Raw genomic sequence first — 19,140 nt, forward strand, 5'->3', positions numbered from 1 at the left:
GGCCATGACTCTATTCCTTGTTTAGTGACTCATCTGGAACCTAAAGCACTTTTATATGGAGTCTGCTATGTTTAAAGGCAGGAGGATCGCTTGAGCTTGGGAGTTCGAGACCAGCCTGAGCAAGAATGAGACCCTGTCTCTACTAAAATATAGAAAAATTAGCCGGGCATGGTGGTGCATGCCTGTAGTCCCAGCTACTCGGGTGGCTGAGGCAGGAGGATCGCTTGAGCCCAGGAGTTTGAGGTTGTTGTGATGACGCCACTGCACTCTACGCAGGGTAACAGAGTGAGACTGTCTCTAAATACAAAAATAAATAGAAATTAAGAAAAAAAAGAAAATTTTAACAAATTGAGTTTCAAAGATCTAATTGGGTTTTTTATTAGTGATTCATGAACTGGGCAGCATCTAGTCTACAAAGTAGAAAGGAGTTCCAATGAGCTCAATGCAGTGGGTGTATTTTATAGACAGAAAAAAATAGAGACAACGGGAACTAGAAACAAATAGCAGATTGGTCATTTCAAAGTTAATTCCTTATAGGAATGTAAGTGAAATCTTGCTGGCTTAATGGAATTTAGCTATCATCTCTCTCCTGATTTCTTGGAAGGTCAGATATTACAAGTAAACAAGTTAGGTTTAGGTTTGCTGATGTGGAATTTTAGCATAAGTGATTCCATTTTGGACCTGCTGTCTCTTCTTTAAAATGTTCAAAAAATTAGTGTTGAGAGAATAAAGGCTTTCCTGGCTATTCCAACCCTAACCAATATTCTCTCCTTTGAATGCATATAATTATAATATTCATCACACAATCCAGCATTTAATTTTTTAATGTCTCTTATTACTTCATGCACTTTATATCCTCAATTAGATTAGGTATTCCTTGAGAGTATATAGTAATCTAATAAACACCTGTTAAATGATAGAAAAATCATTAGGCACTTAACAAATTATTGTTAAATGAATGAGTGAAACACTTAATTTCTTACCTTTCTATTACTGACTTGCCCATAGATATTTTTAGAATCTTAGTAGTTAGAAGGAAAATAGGGAAGGATAAGTTGACTTTTGCCCCGCTGGGTGGTGATATGTAAGTACTCTCTGTGACAAATTCACTTGCTTACTTTGAAAAAGTTATTTATAAATTCATAGGAACCATAATCACTTTTATAATGCTTGGCATTACCACTTGGCAACCAGCCGCAATAACTTTCTGTGTTTTTTTTTTTTATATTATCTCTAATCTCTTTTATAGTAATTGCAGGACACACTTAAAGAGCAAGCACATTTATTTTATTTATTTTGAGACAGAGTCTCGTTCTGTTGCCTGGGCTAGAGTGCTGTGGCATCAGCCTAGTTCACAGCAAGAGCAACCAGATTTAAAGTAGCAAGAAGGTATTCTTTCCTTTTTTCCTTTTTTTTAAGACAGAGTCTCACTCTGTCGCCCTTGGTAGAGTGCAATGGTGTCATCATAGCTTATTGCAACCTCAAACTCCTGGGCCCAAGGGATCCTCCTACTTTAGCCCCCCAAGTAATTGGGACTACAGGTGCTTGCCACCATGCCCGACAGATTTTCAGATGGGATCTTGCTTTTGCACAGGCTGGTCTTGAACTCCTGACCTCAAGCAATCCTCCCACCTCGGCCTCCCAGAGCACTAGAATTAGAGGCGTGAGCCTCCACGCCAAGCCAGCATTCACCCATTTTAACAAAGCAAAAATATTTATCATGACTGAAAATACAGTAAGATATATTTTTATAGGCTGAGATAATATCATTGATAAAAATTTTGCTTTATCTTGTTATGAGGATTTTCTATGATAAATGCTCCAAAATTTGTATATATTGCTAATTTTGGAATTTCCACATATGAGTAATTCTGCCAAGATTACAAGGCTGTTTGACTTTTTAAAAAAAATAGACTGCTTTTTAAAACAATTTTAGGTTCACAGCAAAATTGAGTGGAGAATTCTTATATATAGGTGTATCTCATTTTATTATGCTTCCCTTCATTATGCTTTGCAGATATTGCATTTTTTAAAAATTGAAAGTTTGTGGCCTGTGTTAAGCAATTCTGTTGGCACTATTTTTCCAATAGCACATGCTTGTGTCTCTGTGTCACATTTTGATAATTCTCACAATATTTCAATCTTTTGCATTATTATTATATCTGTTATGGTGATCTGTGATCAGTGATCTTTGATGTTACTATTGTAGTTGTTTTGAGATGTTACATATGAACCTCACCCATATAAGATGGCAAACTTAACTGATAAATGTTGTGTGTATTCTGACTATTCTACCAACTAGCTGTTCCCAAATCTCTTTCCCTCTCTTTGGGCCTCCCCAGTCCCTGAGAGACAACAATATTGAAATTAGGCTGATTAATAACTCTACAATGGCTTCTAAGTGTTCAAGTGAAAGGAAGACTTACAGGTCTCTCACTTCAGATCTAAAGCAGGAGCCTGGGCATAGTGGCTCACATCTCAGGAGGTTGAGGTGGAGGATTGCTTAAATCCAGGAGTTTGAGGTTGCAGTGAGCTCTGATCACACCACTGAACTCTAGCCCAGGCAACAGAGCAAGATCCTGCCTTAAAACAACAACAATAGAAACAAACAAACAAAATCCTGGAAATGATTACACTTAGTGAGGAAGGAATGTCAAAATCTAAGAAAAGCCAAAAGCTAGGCTTCTTGTGCCAAACAATCAAGTTGTGGATGCAAAGAAAAAGTTCTGGAAAGAAATTAAAAGTGCTACTCCTGTGAACACATGAATGATAAGAAAGCAAAAGAGCATTATTGCTGATACAGAGAAAGTTTGAGTGGTCTAGATAGAAGATTAAACCAGTCACAGCATTCCCTTAAGCCAAAGCCTAATCCAGCAGAAGGTCCTAACTCTCTATAATTCTATGAAGGCTGAGAGAGGTAAGTAAGCTACAAAAGAAAAGCTTGAAGCTAGAAGAGGTTGGTTCATGAGGTTTAAGGAAAGAAGCTGTCTCCATAACATAAAAGTACAAGGCAAAGCAGCAAGTGCTGGTATAGAAGCTGCAGCAAGTTATCCAGAAGATCTAGCTAAGATAATTAAGGAAGGTAACTACAATAAACAATAGATTTTCAATGTAGATAAAACAGCTTTCTATAGGAAGAAGATTCCATATAGGACTTTCATAGCTAGAGAAGTCAATACCTTGCTTTAAATCTTCAAAGGAGAGCTTAACTCTCTTGTTAGAGGCTAACAAAGCTGGTGACTTTAAGTTGAAGCCAATGCTCATTTACCATTCCAAAAATCCTATAGTCTTTAAGAATTATGCTATATCTATTCTGCCTGTGCTCTATAAATGGAACAACAAAGCTTCGATGACAGCACATCTGTTTGTAGCTTGGTTTACTGAATATTTTAAGCCCATTGTTGAGACCTACTGCTCTGCTCAGAAAAAAAGATTCCTTTTAAAACATTACTGCTGGTTGACAATGTACCTGGTCACCCAACAGCTCTGCTGGAGATGTATAAGGATATTAATGTTTTCATGCCTGCTAACACAACATCCATTTTTCAGGAGTAATTTTAACTTTCATGTCATATTATTTAAGAAACATATTTTATGAGGCTATAGCTGCCATAGATAGTGAATCCTCTGGTGGATGTGGACATAATAAATTGAAAACCTTTTGGAAAGGATTCACCATTCTGTATTTTATTTTACTTAATTCATTTTTTTTAGTTTCCCCAATCTAAAAAGATCCCAGGATTCACCATTCTATTTTTTATTTTTTTTTTATTTTTATTTTTATTTTTATTTTTTTTGAGACAGAGTCTCACTCTGTTGCCCAGGCTAGAGTGAGTGCCGTGGCGTTAGCCTAGCTCACAGCAACCTCAAACTCCTGAGCTCAAGCGATCCTCCTGTCTCAGCCTCCCGAGTAGCTGGGACTACAGGCATGCACCACCATGCCCGGCTAATTTTTTCTATATATATATTTTTAGCTGTCCATATAATTTCTTTCTATTTTTAGTAGAGATGGGGTCTCGCTCTTGCTCAGGCTGGTCTCGAACTCCTGAGCTCAAACGATCCGCCCACCTCGGCCTCCCAGAGTGCTAGGATTACAGGCGTGAGCCACCGCACCCGGCCAGATTCACCATTCTAGATGCCATTCAGTACATTCGTGATTCATGGGAGTAGGTCAAAATATTAACATTAACAAGAGTTTGGAAGAAATTGATTTCAACTTTCATGGATAATTTTGAGGGGTTCAAGACATCAGTATAGGAGGTCATTGCAGATGTGGTGGAAATAGAAGAGAACTAAAATTAGCAATGGAGCCTAAAAGTGGGACTGAATTGCTTCAATCTCATAAAACTTGAATGGATGAGGAGTTGCTTCTTAAGCATGAGTAAAGAAAGCAGTTTTTTTAAAGTTGTTTTTTAAAATTGAGATAAAAGTCACATAACATAGAATTAATAATTTTAAGGTGAACAGCTCAGTGGTATTTAGTTACATTTACAATATTTTGCAACCATCACCTCTGTCTAGTTCCAAAACATTTTCATCACCTCAAAGGGACACTTTGTTACATGTTAAGCAGTTACTCCTTATCCTCCCATCTCCTTAGACCCTGGCAATCACTGTTCTAAGTAACGTGGTTTCTTGAGATGGAATCTACTCCTGGTAGATGCTGTGAACACTGCTGAAATGATGACAAAGTATTTAGAATGTTATGTAAACATAAACACCAGCAGGGCTTAAGAGGATTGACTTCAATTTTGAAAGAAGTTCTGCACTGGGTAAAATGATATCAAACATCATCACATGCTACAGAGACATCTTTTGTGAAAGGAAGAGTCAATCGATGTGGCAAACTTCATTGTTGTCTTATTTTAAGGAATTGCCACAGCCACCTGAACCTTCAGTAACCACCACCCTGATTAGTCAGCAACCATCAATATGGAAATAAGACCTCCCATCAGCAAAAAGATTACAACTCAATGAAGGCTCAGATGATCATTAGCATTTTTTAGCAATTAAGTTTTTTTTTTTTTTTTTTTTGAGACAGGATCTTCCTCTGTCACCGGGGCTACAGTGCAGTGGCGTCATTGTAGCTCACTGCAACCTCAAACTCCTTGGCTCAAGTGATCCTCCTGCCTCAGCCTCCTGAGTAGCTGGGACTACAGGTGTGAGCCACCATGCCTGGCTAATTTTTCTATTTTTTATAGAGATGGAGTCTCACTGTGCTGCTCAGGCTGGTTTCAACCTCCTGGTCTCAATTGATCCTTTGATCCTCTGGCCTCAGCCTCCCTAAGTGCTGGGATTATAGCTGTGAGCCACTGAGCCTGGCTAGCAATTAAGTATTTTTTAATTAATGTATATACTTTTTAAAAATTAATGCTACTGCACACTTAATAGATACACTATAGTGTAAACATAACTTTTATATGCATTGGGAAACCAAAAAAATTCGTGTGACTTGCTTTATTGTGCTATTTGTCTATTTCAGTGGTTTGGCACCAAACCTGTAGGTACCTTACTAACTGATACCTAGATTGTATCAGTCAGAATACACTAAAATATGCTGGGTGGCAGACAACTCCAAATTACAGTAGCCCAACACATCAAACCTTTTTCTCCATTGAATATTCATATGCACAAAGATTAATATAGACCCATATCTCACACTGTACACAAAAATTAACTTAAAATGGTTCATAGACCTATATGTAAGTGCTAATCCTATACAACTTCTAGAAGAAAACTTAATAGAAAATGGACTTTGGGTTAGGCAAAGAGTTCTTAGAGATAAAACTAAAAGCAGGTGGCATTAAAAAAGACGTAAACTGGACTTTATTGAAATGAAAAAACATGTGCACTTCAAAATACATCATTAAGAAAATGAAAAGACAAGACATAGAGTGGGAGAAAATATTTGCAAATTGTGCATCTCATAAAGGATCTGAATCTAAAATATGTAAAGAACTCTTACAATATGATATAAGAAGACAAACAGCCGCTTCTTAAAAAATGGGCAAAAGATTTGCTTAGACACTTCATCAAAAAAGATATAAGAATGGCTAATAGCCCATGAAAAGATGCTCAACATCATTAACCATTAGGGCAATACAAATTGAAACCACAGTGAGAAACTACTTCACCCCCACTGTAATAAGTAAAATCAGAAAGATAGACAATAACAAGTATTGGTGAGCATGCAGAAAAATTGGAACCCTCACACATTGCTCTCACTTTGGAAAATAGTTTGGCAATGTCTTAAATAGTTAAACATAATATTATACAACTCAGCAATTCTACTCCTAGGAATCTACTCAAGAAAAATAAAAACACATGTCCACACAAAGACTTGTACACAAATGTTCATAGAAGCTTTATTCTTCATGACAGTGCAAAATTGGAACAACCCAAATGTCCTTCAACTGGTGAATGTATACACCAAATGTGGTACATTCATTAAACGAAGTTCTATTCAGCAATAAAAACGAAAGAACTACCAACTGGTACAACGTGGATGAAGCTCAAAAACATTATTCTGAGTGAAAGAAGCCAGATGCAAAAGACTACTTATTGTATACATCCATTTGTATGACATTGTCAGAAAAGGCAATCTATAGAGAGCAGATTTTGTAGGGTTGTGTGGGAAGGAGGATTGACTGCAAATAAGCATAATGAATTTTTGAAGGGTGATGAAAGTGTTTTAAAACTGGATTGTGGTTATGACTGCACAACTCTAGTCACTGCTTATTGTAGTCATTTAGGGATCGAAAGTGACAGATATTCTATCTCAACACAAGCTTCCATGATTACCACAGCAGGGGGAGAGAGATGTGCCTCTGATTCTTAACAATTCTCCTAGGAAGTGAGACACATCACTTCCCCTCCCATTTTATTGGTCAAAGCAAGTTACATAGCCAGGACTAACTTCAAGGGTGCATGAAAGTGCAATTTTACTATGTTTCTAGAAAAGATCCTCTTCTCTGAACCAGAATATTTGTGAACAACTCTAATGATGATCACAGAAATAAATAACAATAAAGGGTACAATTTACTCTGGAGTTTACACTTCTGAGGGCCTTGTTGACATTTGTTTTTTAAAGCATTTTGCTTAGATAACAAATTTCTAAGACTACAATTACAGGTATTTTTTATATTTTACTGTCATTCCCTGAGTGTCCTTGAACCTCTCGGTACTTGGTTTCCTTAAACTAAATATTTGCTTACATCTTTGCACTCATATGTTTGCACAGAAAAATAGCAAACTTTTTTTTTTAATAGAGACTTCATTGCCTTCTCTAATGTGTATGGGATTAGAAAACTTTTGTGTGGCTAAAGAGACCAAAAAGTTAGATCAGTCAGCGACAATCATAGGAAGGCAGATTGTACACTTATATGAAGAAGGATTTTCTAATAATAACAGTTTCTGAAATGACTGCCTCTGAAATATCGAATCACTGAAGATGTTGAAGTTGTGGCTTGATTAACCACTTAAAGGGCATTTAAGACGAATTTATGAGAAACTATGTTAGAATACAGATAACGTGAAACTTGAACGGTAGTAGATACAGTGAGGGTGTAGTAAGAAGACAGACAAAAGATTAGGATTGCTACTCAAGAGAAGCAGAGGAGTGGAAAGGTATGACCAAAATATTTAAAATATTGAATGGTATTGTTTAAAATGAATTATGCTTTTTTTACCAATGCTGAGGGAACCCCTTTTGAAGTGTGAGCAAAGTGAGTTTAGACAAGAGGTACTTGTTTATAGAGAGAAAAAACATGGCATTTATTATCCCTGTGACATAATATGTGACAAAAATATAAAAAGATTTAAAAAATATTTTGAAAAAGTTATAAAGGTACTACACGTGGCTACTAAGAAGAGCTGGGTTGTATTTGGGTGTAAGTTAAAGAGGCAAGCATGCACTCTCACAGTTTGTCAGTTGGGACTCCTATAAGCAGCAGAAATCTTGGGTAGGGTAAGGATCTGCCTTAGCAAGAAAAAGTCCTATATTCACCAAATAAACCACTTTCCACGGAATTATTTTCAGATTTCAATACAATAAGGAATGACTGTGAAACAGGTAAACAGAAAACCTTTCATCGTGAGGAAAAGTCTGAAAATCTTTCATATAAGCAGCTCCTCATAAGGAGTTTGGTACTGGATAGGAATCGCTGAACAAAATTTAATTCTGACATACTGGACCTCCTTCCGGCTGAAGGAAATTCTAACAGCAGGCCTCAGAGTGAAGGTAAAAGAAACGTGCTTTAGCTAAGGTTTTCTCCACAGAAAGGAAATCTGCTCCACAAGATGTACAGACCACCGCTCTATTCCTAAGTAAAAGAACATGCACAACGAAGGTCTAACACTGCCCTTTCCTACATAAGAGACACAACATCGCACAGCCCACCGTCAAAAGCCCAGCGCTCACTATTGTGTTAGCACCGGCGGCGGAAGCACTGATCCCCCACCGCAACGTTAAAGAGTCCTTCTTTGTTCAGCTTCGGCCCGTACTCAGAGCGCGGTGTTCTTCCGCGCTCGCCGGGAAGTCCCCGCCCCCCCCGCGGCCTTGGAGAGCTGCCATTCGGCACCGGAGTTGCTCCGCGCTCCCAGAATGCACCGGCAGTCCGCGGGAAACCAAAATGGCGAAGGGCTGTAGCGAAGTGGGCTGTGTTTGAGACCGGTGTAATAACGCTCTCTCTACCCCCAACCCTCGTCCCCAAGGACCTCGGTTTGTGCGTGCGTATGTGCGGGTTGCCCGGTGGGGCGGGTGCCCAGTAAGTGCTTGGACTCGCAGGGGAAGCGCCCACGGAGACGTGATTGGTTGTTTTTTCCTGTATGAAGCGGTTGGCACCACTGAAGTGACCGAATGAGGTGAGAGACCTTGGCCTGGGAACCGACTCTTCCGGAGGCGGTGGGGGCGGGGGTAAGGAGGAAGAAAGGAAACAAGTATAAAAGGGAAAGATGGAGGATCGAGGTGGGGGTGGGGGCTCCCGTATGTGGGTGCCTTTGCATTTGTGTGTATGTTGAAAAGAATGGATGGAAAGGAGTAGTCATTTGAGTGCTGGAGAAAATAGGGACGAAATGAGCGAGCAGGGCGTTGGGGGAATCCGTTGGAGGAACAAGATAAAAACATTGAGACGGGGAAGCTGCATTTGGAGGGCAGGAAGGAACCTGGGGGCGGGAGACGTTTGGAGGGGTAGGATGAACCTGGTGACGAGGGGGTGGGGAACCTAGGGGAGGAGCCGTTGGGAAATGGGCAGAGGGAGATGTGGGGAGTAAAGTGGAGGGTCTGCCTAGGATCTTAGGGGGCGCAAAGGGAAGCAACAGCTTGGTACCGGAGGTTGGTGGAATTGTGTGGAATTGGAGTAAGGAGGTCTAATATAAGTGCTGGATGGAGTACGAGGATAAGGGAAACACTGAAGTGGAACCTGGAAGCAAATCCTTTAAGCTTAAAGGGAAGAGGTGGGAGGAAAAGTGAGATGAGGGAGAGGTACCTTATGTTTGGAGTGCACCGAGACTCTCAGGCATTTCTTCTGTTTAATTAAATCTAACTCATATCCCTACTCGGATGTAGATTTGTATTCATTTTTACAACTGAGGTAATTACGGTTTAAGGAATTTTAACTAATTTGCCAAGAGTTCTTAATATATTTTGGTAGTGCCAGAAGTGTAACTGACTGTTTTACAATCTGGTGTCCTTGGTTGCTAGAATTTTTCTTTGGAAGCAATTAGAGGGAACAGATGGATTTATGGTAGTGATTTGACGAACAGTAAGGGTTCATGAACAATGGGAAAAGGGTTATGGAATGTTAGTCTGTTCTTTAAAACATTTAACTTTGGTTAAAGATAGAAACCAGCTAATACTAATTCAAATATGAAAACCTAGGTAAGGCCTGTGTATAACTTATGGGAAAGAACCATGTGAGGTCAGTACAGAGCTAGAAATATGTAAATAGTGCCTGATTTAATTTGACTCCAGATGCTCCAGTGGTAATGGTAGTAACTTTCTCCTTCAGATCAATCGCATGTGACCCTGCCATATACCTACAGGCTGCCTACAGGCTGGTTTCAATTCCCAAGTTCTCATTCTCTCTTGGGAATTCCATTTCTTGGCAGTAAATTTCAAAGACAGTTGAATAAAAGTATTTAATGTGGATAAAAGAAAATACTTAAATTCTTACGTGACCTTTTCAAAGGTTTGAAAATGCTTTAAATGGAGCCATTTTGACTAACGGCTTTAGATGCCAGGTAGTTTAGGCAAGGAAGAATTGATTTACAGTTTCTTAATATAAAATACTCTATTTTCTGTTTCAAATGTTATTTACACTGCAGGTATTTGCACTGGTAGCTTGGGAGGGAATACAGGCTGATATTTTTGTTTCTAAATATAAAAATGTATTTGAATTCACATTTTAAAGTTTGTTCATCTTCAGTTTTTTTAAGAGTGCTAAAAATGTTCTAAATATTTGAATTGAGAATGCACCTGTTTCCTGATACTGCATATTTATGTTAATGGGCATTAACGAAATACAACTATAGGGATTAAATGCACACACAATTTTAGAACTAGATATATAGAAATCATCTGGTTAGACCTTTTTTCTTAGGTGAAACAAGTGTATTTAATAGTTCTTTAAAATATGCCTATTGCCTCAAAGTTCTGTTAGGAAGGAAATTTTATTCTGTATTTTGCTGTGGTTGTAAACTCTTTGATGTCATGCATTATAAATATACCATTTCATTAGCTCTTTGACTGAAAGGATAAATTGCTTTATTCATATTTCAGCATAATCTGTATATCTGACTTGAGGAAACTGGCAGTATAGTGGTAATCTGTTTTAACAGATGGGTAAATTTGCCTGTGAAGAGTTGCCATGGCCAACATCTGTAGGTTGGTGATTCTGAAAGTAAAACTTAACTGCTGTTTTAGTCTATATTTCTGTGAATGATATTCCTAGGTTGATATTTTTATGCTTTGTTTTCACTGTGCTCCAGGAAAAGTTGTTTATTGCCATGAAATCCAATATAATAACCCTAAATTGGAATGTAGAAGTTTCCTTGTGGATGTTTCTTATGTATTAGGGAAGTGCTATCCAATACAACTTTATGCAGTGGTGGCAGTGTTCTGTATCTGCTGTATCCAGTATGTTAGCCACGAGCCACATGTGATTATTGAACACTAGAAATATCACTAGTGAGACTGAGAATTGAATTTATAATTTAATTCATTAAAGCTAAAATCTAAATGGCCATATGTAGCAGTGGCTAATGTATTGGACAGCACAGTATTAGGGGTTATTGCAGCCATGGATTAGGAATAGTAGCATTCATTAACTGTGGAAACCACAGGAACCCAAGGGTGAGGAACTGCCTTAGAACTAAGGAAGTCCAAATTGTCTTTGTACATTTTAAGATGAAATATTCTTCATTTTTGCCACATACCATGTCTTTATATTTCTGTTTTTATAATATATAACATTGTAAAAGAATAATGAAGGTAGCGACCCCTCTGGTCTTTTTAAGATGTAAGAGTCTGCTTCCTGTGTCAAAAAACAACAAAAAATGAATGTTAGTTTACTTTGTTATTTTTAAAAAATTTACTTTGTTGTTTTTATACTTCAGTTAAAAAAAACTTTTTAAGGAAAATTCCAAACATATACAAAGTGAACATAATAGTGTAATGAACTTTTATGTATCTATTCTTGTTTCATCTATCTACCCACTCCCTATTCCACTCCATTGTTTTAAAAAAATTTTTAAGGTAAAATTTACATATTGAAATTCACAAATCTTAACTGTTACTTAAATGACAGTTTTATGGAGATATAATTCACATAACCATATTTATATGTACATAATTCACATGTACCCTTTAAGGTGTACAATTCAGTGATTTTTTAGTGTATTCACAGAGTTGTGCAGCCATACCACTATCTAATTTCAGAACATTTTTATCACCCCAAAAAGAAAATCTGTGTCCATTAGCAGCCCCTTCCCTCTCCCCTGCTCCCTAACCTCTGGCAACCACTAATCTACTTTCTGTGTCTATGGCTTTTACTATTCTGGACATTTCGTGTAAATGGAATTATACATTCTGTGGCCTTTTGTGTCTGTCTTCTTTCACTGAGTGTAATGTTTTCAAGGCGCATCCGTGTTGTAGCATGTATAGGCACTTCATTTCTTTTCATGGCTAAATATTTCATTGTATGAATATACTGCATTTTGTTCATAAGTTGATGGACTTTTGGGTTGTTTTCCACTTTTTAGCTATTATAAGTAATGCTATTATGACCATTCATGTACAGGATTTGTGTGAACATGTTTTTATTTCTCATGGGTATACGTCTAGGAGTAGAATTGCTGGGTCAGATGGTAACCATGTGTTTAACATTTTGAGGAACTGCCAAACTGTGAGAGACAATGCACCATTCTACATTCTCACTGGCAATTATGGGGATTTCAATTTCTCATGTCTTCACTGATACTTGTTATTGTCTGTCTTTTTTAATAACTATCTTAGTGGGTATGACGTGGCATTTCATTGTGGGTTTGATTTGCATTTCCCTTATGGCTAATGATGTTGAGCATCTTTCTGTGTACTTATTGGCCATTTGTATACTTTCTTTAGATAACTATTTAGTCCTTTGCCCATTTAAAAATTGTGTTGCCTTTTTATTGGTGAGTTGTAAGAGTTCCCTGTATATTTTGGATACAAGTTCCTTATCCAGATATATGACTTGTAAACATTTTTTTTCCATTCTGTGGATTGTCTTTTTATTTTCTTGATGGTGTCCTTTGAAGCATGAAAGCTTTTAATTTTGATGAAGTTCAATTTAACTCTTTTTGGTTTTTTTACTTGTGCTTTTGATGTCACATCTAAGAAACCATTGCCTATCAAGGTCATAAAGATTTACTCCTCTGCTTTCTTCTAAGAGTTTTATAGTTTTAGCTCTTACATTTATGTCTGTGATCCATTTTGAGTTAATTTTATATATGGTGCGAGGTAGGGGTTCAACTTCAGTCTTTTCCATGTGGATTCTCCATGTGGTACTTATTTTCCAATACCGTTTTTTTTTTTTCTATTCAAAGAGGGGTAACTCAATCTAGTACCATTTGTTAAGAAGACTGTTTTTTTCCTTGTTTTGACAATCTTGTCAAAATTCAATTGACCATACATGTAAGGATTTATTTCTGGATTCTCAGTTTTATTCCATTGATTTCTGTGTCTGTATTTATGACTGTACTATAAGATCTTAATTACTGTTTCTTTTGTAGTAAGTTTTGAAATCGGAAGTGAGTCCTCAGGTTTTGTTTTTCTTTTTTAAGATTGGCTATTCTGGGTTCTTTGCTTTTTTCCATATGAATTTTAGGATCTGTCAGTCTCTGCAAAAAAGGGCAACTGGAATTTTGGGAGATATTGTATTGAATCTATAGATCAGTTTGGGGAGAATTGCCATTTTAATATTGTAATCATCTGTGAATACGGAATACCTTTCATTTGTGTAGGTCTTATTTATTTTTTTTAAATTTTTACTTTTTAGAGACAGAGTCTCACTGTCACCCAAGATGGAGTACAGTGGTGCAGTCATAGCTCACTGCAGCCTCAAACTCCTGGGTTCAAGCAGTCCTCCCACCTCAGCCTCCTGAGTAGCTGGGACTATAGACATCTGTCCCCATGACCAGCTAAGTGTTTTTTGTTTGTTTTTTTTTTGGTAGAGATGGGGGTCTCACTTTGTTGCCCAGGCTGGCCTCAAACTCTGGGCTCAGGTGATCCTCCTGCCTTGGCCTCCCAAAATGCTGGGATTATTGTAGTGAGCCACTGCGCCTGGCCTGTGTAGGTCTTATTTAATATTTTTCTCTGATGGTATGTGTTTTCATTGTACAAGTCTTATATTTTTTCTGCTAAATTTCTTCCTAAATATTTTGTTCTTTTGGCACTATTATAAATGGAATTTTGAAAATTTCATTTTCAAATTGTTCATTGCTAGTATGTAGAAATATATTTGATTTTTGTATATTCATCTTGTATCCTGCAACCTTGCTTAATTCATTTATTCTAATAGTTTTGGTTGGGGGAGTGGTGGAGGTTCTTAATCACTTTTTGAGTTTTATGGGGGAGTTTTTCCTCACAGTATCAATTTTTGTAACTTCATATATATTGATGAAATGCTATTGATGACAGTACTTTAAAGGATAATCTAGATAAGAATTAATTATATAAAAGTTGGTGTTGGGCTCTAATGTAGGTTTATATTTAGGTAGAGCAAGTCTATTCTTGATTCTCACTTTAGGAAATGAGCTGAATATGTCTGATTTTCTATGTACCGTACCCTCTCCCATGGCCATTTAGTGTGTGTGTGTGTGTAGAGGGGGCCAAAAGATGCCTCAGTATTTTCTCTAGCATACTCTCAGGTTTATGCGTATACCTTGGCAATGAGGAGTGCTTTGCTATTCTCAGTTGGTGATTATAAGATATCATCATTTATAAGACAGATCTACATTTCATAAATATAATAAAATGTGAAAATTATATGTCCTTTAGTTACTTCTCTAGGCGTTAGGATCCATTGTATGTCTTTTTTTTTTTTTTTTTTTTTTTTAAAGATAGGAATTTTGCTATGTTGCCCAGTCTGGTCTCAAACTCCTGGCCTGAAGCAGTTTTCCTGTCCTGGCCTCCCAAAGTGCTGGGATTACAGGCGTGAGCTGCTATGCTCAGTCCATCGTACATCTTTAGGCACAGGAGTGAGTGATTAAAACTGGTTCTCCTTACTGCAAGTTGAAAGTGCATTATATAGGCCATGAGGCTAGTGGCAGGAAGATCAGTTGGGAGTCAATGATAATAATGCAAGTGAGAGCTGAAAATGACCTGAAATAAGGCAGTGGTTGTAGGATATATCTGGGAGGTGGTCTTTAAGGAAGAATCGGCAGGATTTGGTGAATATTTATTCGGAGAATAAGGGAAAAGGGAGAAATCAAGGATGACAGATTTTTAGTTTGAGAGATAGTCAGGTAGTAATGGCATTGACTGAGATAGGGAATACTGGAGGAAGGAAAGGAGTTTGAAGAAAATGATGTGAGTTTTGTTAAGTCGAAGGTGCTGGGAGAATCCAGATAGAAATGTCTAGTGGACAATTGGAAATAAGGGTCTGAAGCTTTTGAGATAGAATGGGGCAGAAAATAAAAGATTCAGAAATTGTCCACAGATAAAAATTAGGTGAAGCGTTAGGCGAACATGTCTACTCAGGATAAGTAAAACATGTAGGACAAGAGAAGGGAACTCTAGGCAACTCCAGCCTTTTAAAGGGTTGGTAGAGGAGGAAGAATCAGTACAGGAAACAGGAATAGTTAGAGAGGTGGGAGAAAAGTCACACACACACTATGGGTGGCAGACATCTCAGAAACTAAGAGAAGAAAATTTCAAGAAATAGGCCATGATCATCAGTTATTATACAAAGGTTGAATACAATGAGAACTGAAATTAGAACATTGGTATTTGGTCATTTGGAGGTCTTTGATGCAGTTGTTAACAATGATTAAGATAGAGGTCAGCCTGCAATAGACTGAGTAAGTGAAAGTGCTTTTCAAAGTTTATTTGTGAAAAAAGAATGAGTAATTTGTAAGGATTTTTGTTTTTGCTTGTTTTTAATTTGATTTTGATTCTGGCAGATTTGCACCAAGGAGAGTTGGTGAGGATTTAAAATAAAGGAAAGGAGATTATTGATGAACTGAGATTCTTGAGGATATGAGATCTCTCCATAATACTGGAGAGAAGAGGCTTGTCCTTCTTAGAGAAATGGGCTAGGTAAGTGCTTTTGTGGATGGGTTTAGGGGAAAAGGGGTGGGGAGAAAGTTGAGGAATTTGGTATTTTGTAGCTTCTGTTTTTTTTTTCTGAACTGCCCCAACAGATCTTTTACCAGTTTCCTCTTTCTGAAGGTGTGTACATAGCAGAAATGATTATATCTTAGAAAAGTTATTTCTTTGTACATTAATACTTTGCATTTATGTCTAGTTATAGCACCTAAACTTTTTGAAAAATACCTTATTAGTTTCCTCCTGATCTCAAGTTCCCTGACAACAGGAGACTAGGTCTTAATCATCTTGAACTTTCAGCTCATTGAGGAGTATCTGGCACATGAACCACTTTCTTAGTCCTAGGAGAGTTTTTTGTTTTTTTAGAATTACTGTTTTATAATATTAAGATGCTTTAAACGTATGGAGATATAGAGACAATATAAACCAATTTTCATTGAGAAGAGAAAGCATCACTTCCTTTTGTTCTCACATTAGTTTAAGGTTCTTATGGGTACTTGAACCCCTCTGTTGAATCTCGTTCTGATCTTTTGATAGCCGTTCCATGATTAAATAGATGGAGAGGTATATAGAGAGATAGTTTGTGTAGCCCTGGTTAAAAGCACTTACCTAGTACTAAAAATACATTTATAATTTCAAAATATTCTAACATAATATGGTTTTGGATACTAGTGATACTACGTTAAACATGAGTTAACATCAACAAATATCTTTTGGGTGCCCATCTTGAAGACGTACTGTACTTTGGTATATTGTATGTTACGGAGAACTCTTCTTATTTGTTCAACATATATATTGAGGACCTTCTATGTGGTATATAGTTATAGGTGCTAGAGATAACATTGTTGAACAACATAGACATTTTCCCTGTCCTCGTGGAGTATGCTGTATGGTTGGGGGTGGTGGAGAAGGGAGGGAGACACATATATCAAACGAGTAAGCACACAGCATCATCTACGTATTATTTTTGCTAAATCTGTTTAACTTTGACTTTAGTCATGAGGAAACAATAAGACATCTAGAATATGGGGGATGCTACCAGACAGCTGACTGCAAAAATGTCAAATGTTAGAAAAAAACAAAAACTAAAAACAAGGGTACAGTTGAGATTAAAAGAGACAAAAGAGTTATAACAATCAAGTGCAATGTGCCAACATTGTTTGAATCCTGGATGTTGAAAAAAGATATAAAGGACATTTTTGTGTTTTTGAATGTGGACTGTACATTGGGACAGTGGTCCCCAACCTTTTTGGCACCAGGGACTGTTTTTATGGAAGACAGTTTTTCCACGGATGAGGGGGTGATGGTTTCCGGATGGTTCAAGCACATTACGTTTATTGTGCACTTTATTTTTATTATTATTACATTGTAATGATATATAATAAAATAATTATACAACTCACCATAGGTTGGGGACCCCTGCATTGGGCAATAATCAATCAGTGAAGCCAGGTATGGTGGCACACACCTATAATCCCAGCTACTCAGGAGACTAAGGCAGAAGGATCACTGGAGTTTAAGAATTCAAGTCCAGCCTGGGCAATATATTGAGACCCCATATCTAAAAAAAAAATTTGGTGTGATAATGGTCTTGAGGCTATGTAGGAGGAAAGTCATTGTTTTAAGAGGATACATGGCTAATATTTAAGGGTGAATTGTCATGATGTCTACAACTTTCAAATGGATTAGCAAAAAAATTGTGTGTGGGGAGAGAGAGAAGGAAAGAAAACAAATGTGAAATATTAATTGGTGAATCTAGGTGAAGGATTTGCTGGTGATTATTGTGTAGTCATGCTTTGGTATCCATGGGGGATTGGTTCTAGGACCCCTCTCCACCATGGATACCAAAATCTATGGATATTCAAGTCCCTTATATAAAATGGTGTAGTATTTGCATATAACCTAACCACATTTTCCTGTATACTTAAATCATCTCTACGTTACTTATAAATCTATTACAATGTAAATGTAATGGAAATAGTTGTTATGGTATATTTTAAAAATTTGTATTATTATGTATGTATTTTTAGAGACAGAGTCTTGCTCTGTTGCCCAGTTTGGAGTGCAGTGACACAATCATAGCTCTCTGTAACCTTGAATTCCTGGGCTCCAACAATCCTGCCTCAGCTCCCCAAGTAGCTGGGACTACAGGTACAAGCCCAGCTGATTTTTTTTTTTCTTTGAGACAGTCTCACCCTGTTGCCCTGAGTAGAGTGTGCTGGCGTCAGCTTAGCTCACAGCAACCTCAAACTTCTGGGCTCAAGCAATCCTCCTGCCTGAGCCTCCCAAATAGCTGGGACTACAGGCACACACCACCATGCCCGGCTAAGTTTTGTATTTTTAGTAGAGATGGGGTCTCGCTCTTGCTCTGGCTAGTCTTGAACTCCTGAGCTCAAGCAATCCTCCTGCCTCGGCCTCCCAGAGTGCTAGGATTACAGGCATGAGCTACCACGCCTGGCCTGATTTTTTAAAATTATTTGTAGAGATGGAGTCTTGCTGTGTTGTGCAGGGTGGTCTCAAACTCCTGGGCTTAAGCATTCTCATCTCAGCTTCCCAAAGTGCTGGGATTACAGGCATGAGCCACCGTTCCTGGCCTAAAATTTGTATTATTTTTATTGTTGTACTGTTATTTTTTATTATTTTTTTTGAATATGTTTGATTCACGGTTGAATCCATGGATGCGGAACTGACAGACATGGAGGGCTGACTGTATTCTTTAGAATATTTTTATTTTCCAGTTTTCAAAATAAGGAACTAGGAAAATGGAATATAATTATCATAGGTTATAATAAGTGTTTTAAAAAACAAGGTTGTCTGACAGAATATTGGAGAGTACATTTTGGTAGAAGTTGCAGTCATGCGTTGCTAATGACAGGGATATGTTTTGAGAAATGTGTTCTTAGGTGATTTTGTCATTATGCAGACTTCAGAGTATACTTACAAAAATCTAAATGGTATAGCCTACTACACATCTAGCTGTATGGTATAGGTTATTTCTCTGAGGCTACAAACCTGTGGCAGTTGTAACAATGCTATTTGTATATCTAAACATATCCAAATACAAAAGGTACAGTAAAAATATAAAATGGTACACCTGTATAGGGTACTTCTTATGAATGGAGCCTGCAGAAAGTGCTCTGGGTGAGCCAGTGAGTGGTGAGTGAATGTGAAGGCCTGCATTATCGTACACTACGTAGACTTTATCAACACTGTACACTAAGGCTCCCCAAAATTTATTAAATTTTTCTTCAATAATAAATTTATTGTAAATATTTTGCTTTATAAATGTGTAAATTTTTTTAAACTTTTTGATTTTTTTGTAATAACACTTAGCGTA

At 37.3% G+C, this 19,140-nt stretch overlaps 1 protein-coding gene across 4 annotated transcripts in view; it reads left to right on the forward strand.

The window, feature by feature from the left end:
• The first annotated feature begins 8,613 nt into the window (after nucleotides 1–8,613).
• Nucleotides 8,614–19,140, forward strand: part of MTF2 (metal response element binding transcription factor 2) — a 58,908-nt gene continuing 48,381 nt past the window's right edge. For all 4 annotated transcript variants that reach the window (XM_069478216.1, XM_069478217.1, XM_069478218.1 and 1 more), the window contains exon 1: nucleotides 8,614–8,863. In XM_069478216.1, the coding sequence (XP_069334317.1) occupies nucleotides 8,859–8,863 (5 nt within the window). In that variant the 5' untranslated portion in view covers nucleotides 8,614–8,858. The remainder of the gene's footprint in view (nucleotides 8,864–19,140) is intronic.

This window comes from Eulemur rufifrons, chromosome 8 (assembly GCF_041146395.1).
Source record: "Eulemur rufifrons isolate Redbay chromosome 8, OSU_ERuf_1, whole genome shotgun sequence".
NCBI classification, from domain to species: domain Eukaryota; kingdom Metazoa; phylum Chordata; class Mammalia; order Primates; family Lemuridae; genus Eulemur; species Eulemur rufifrons.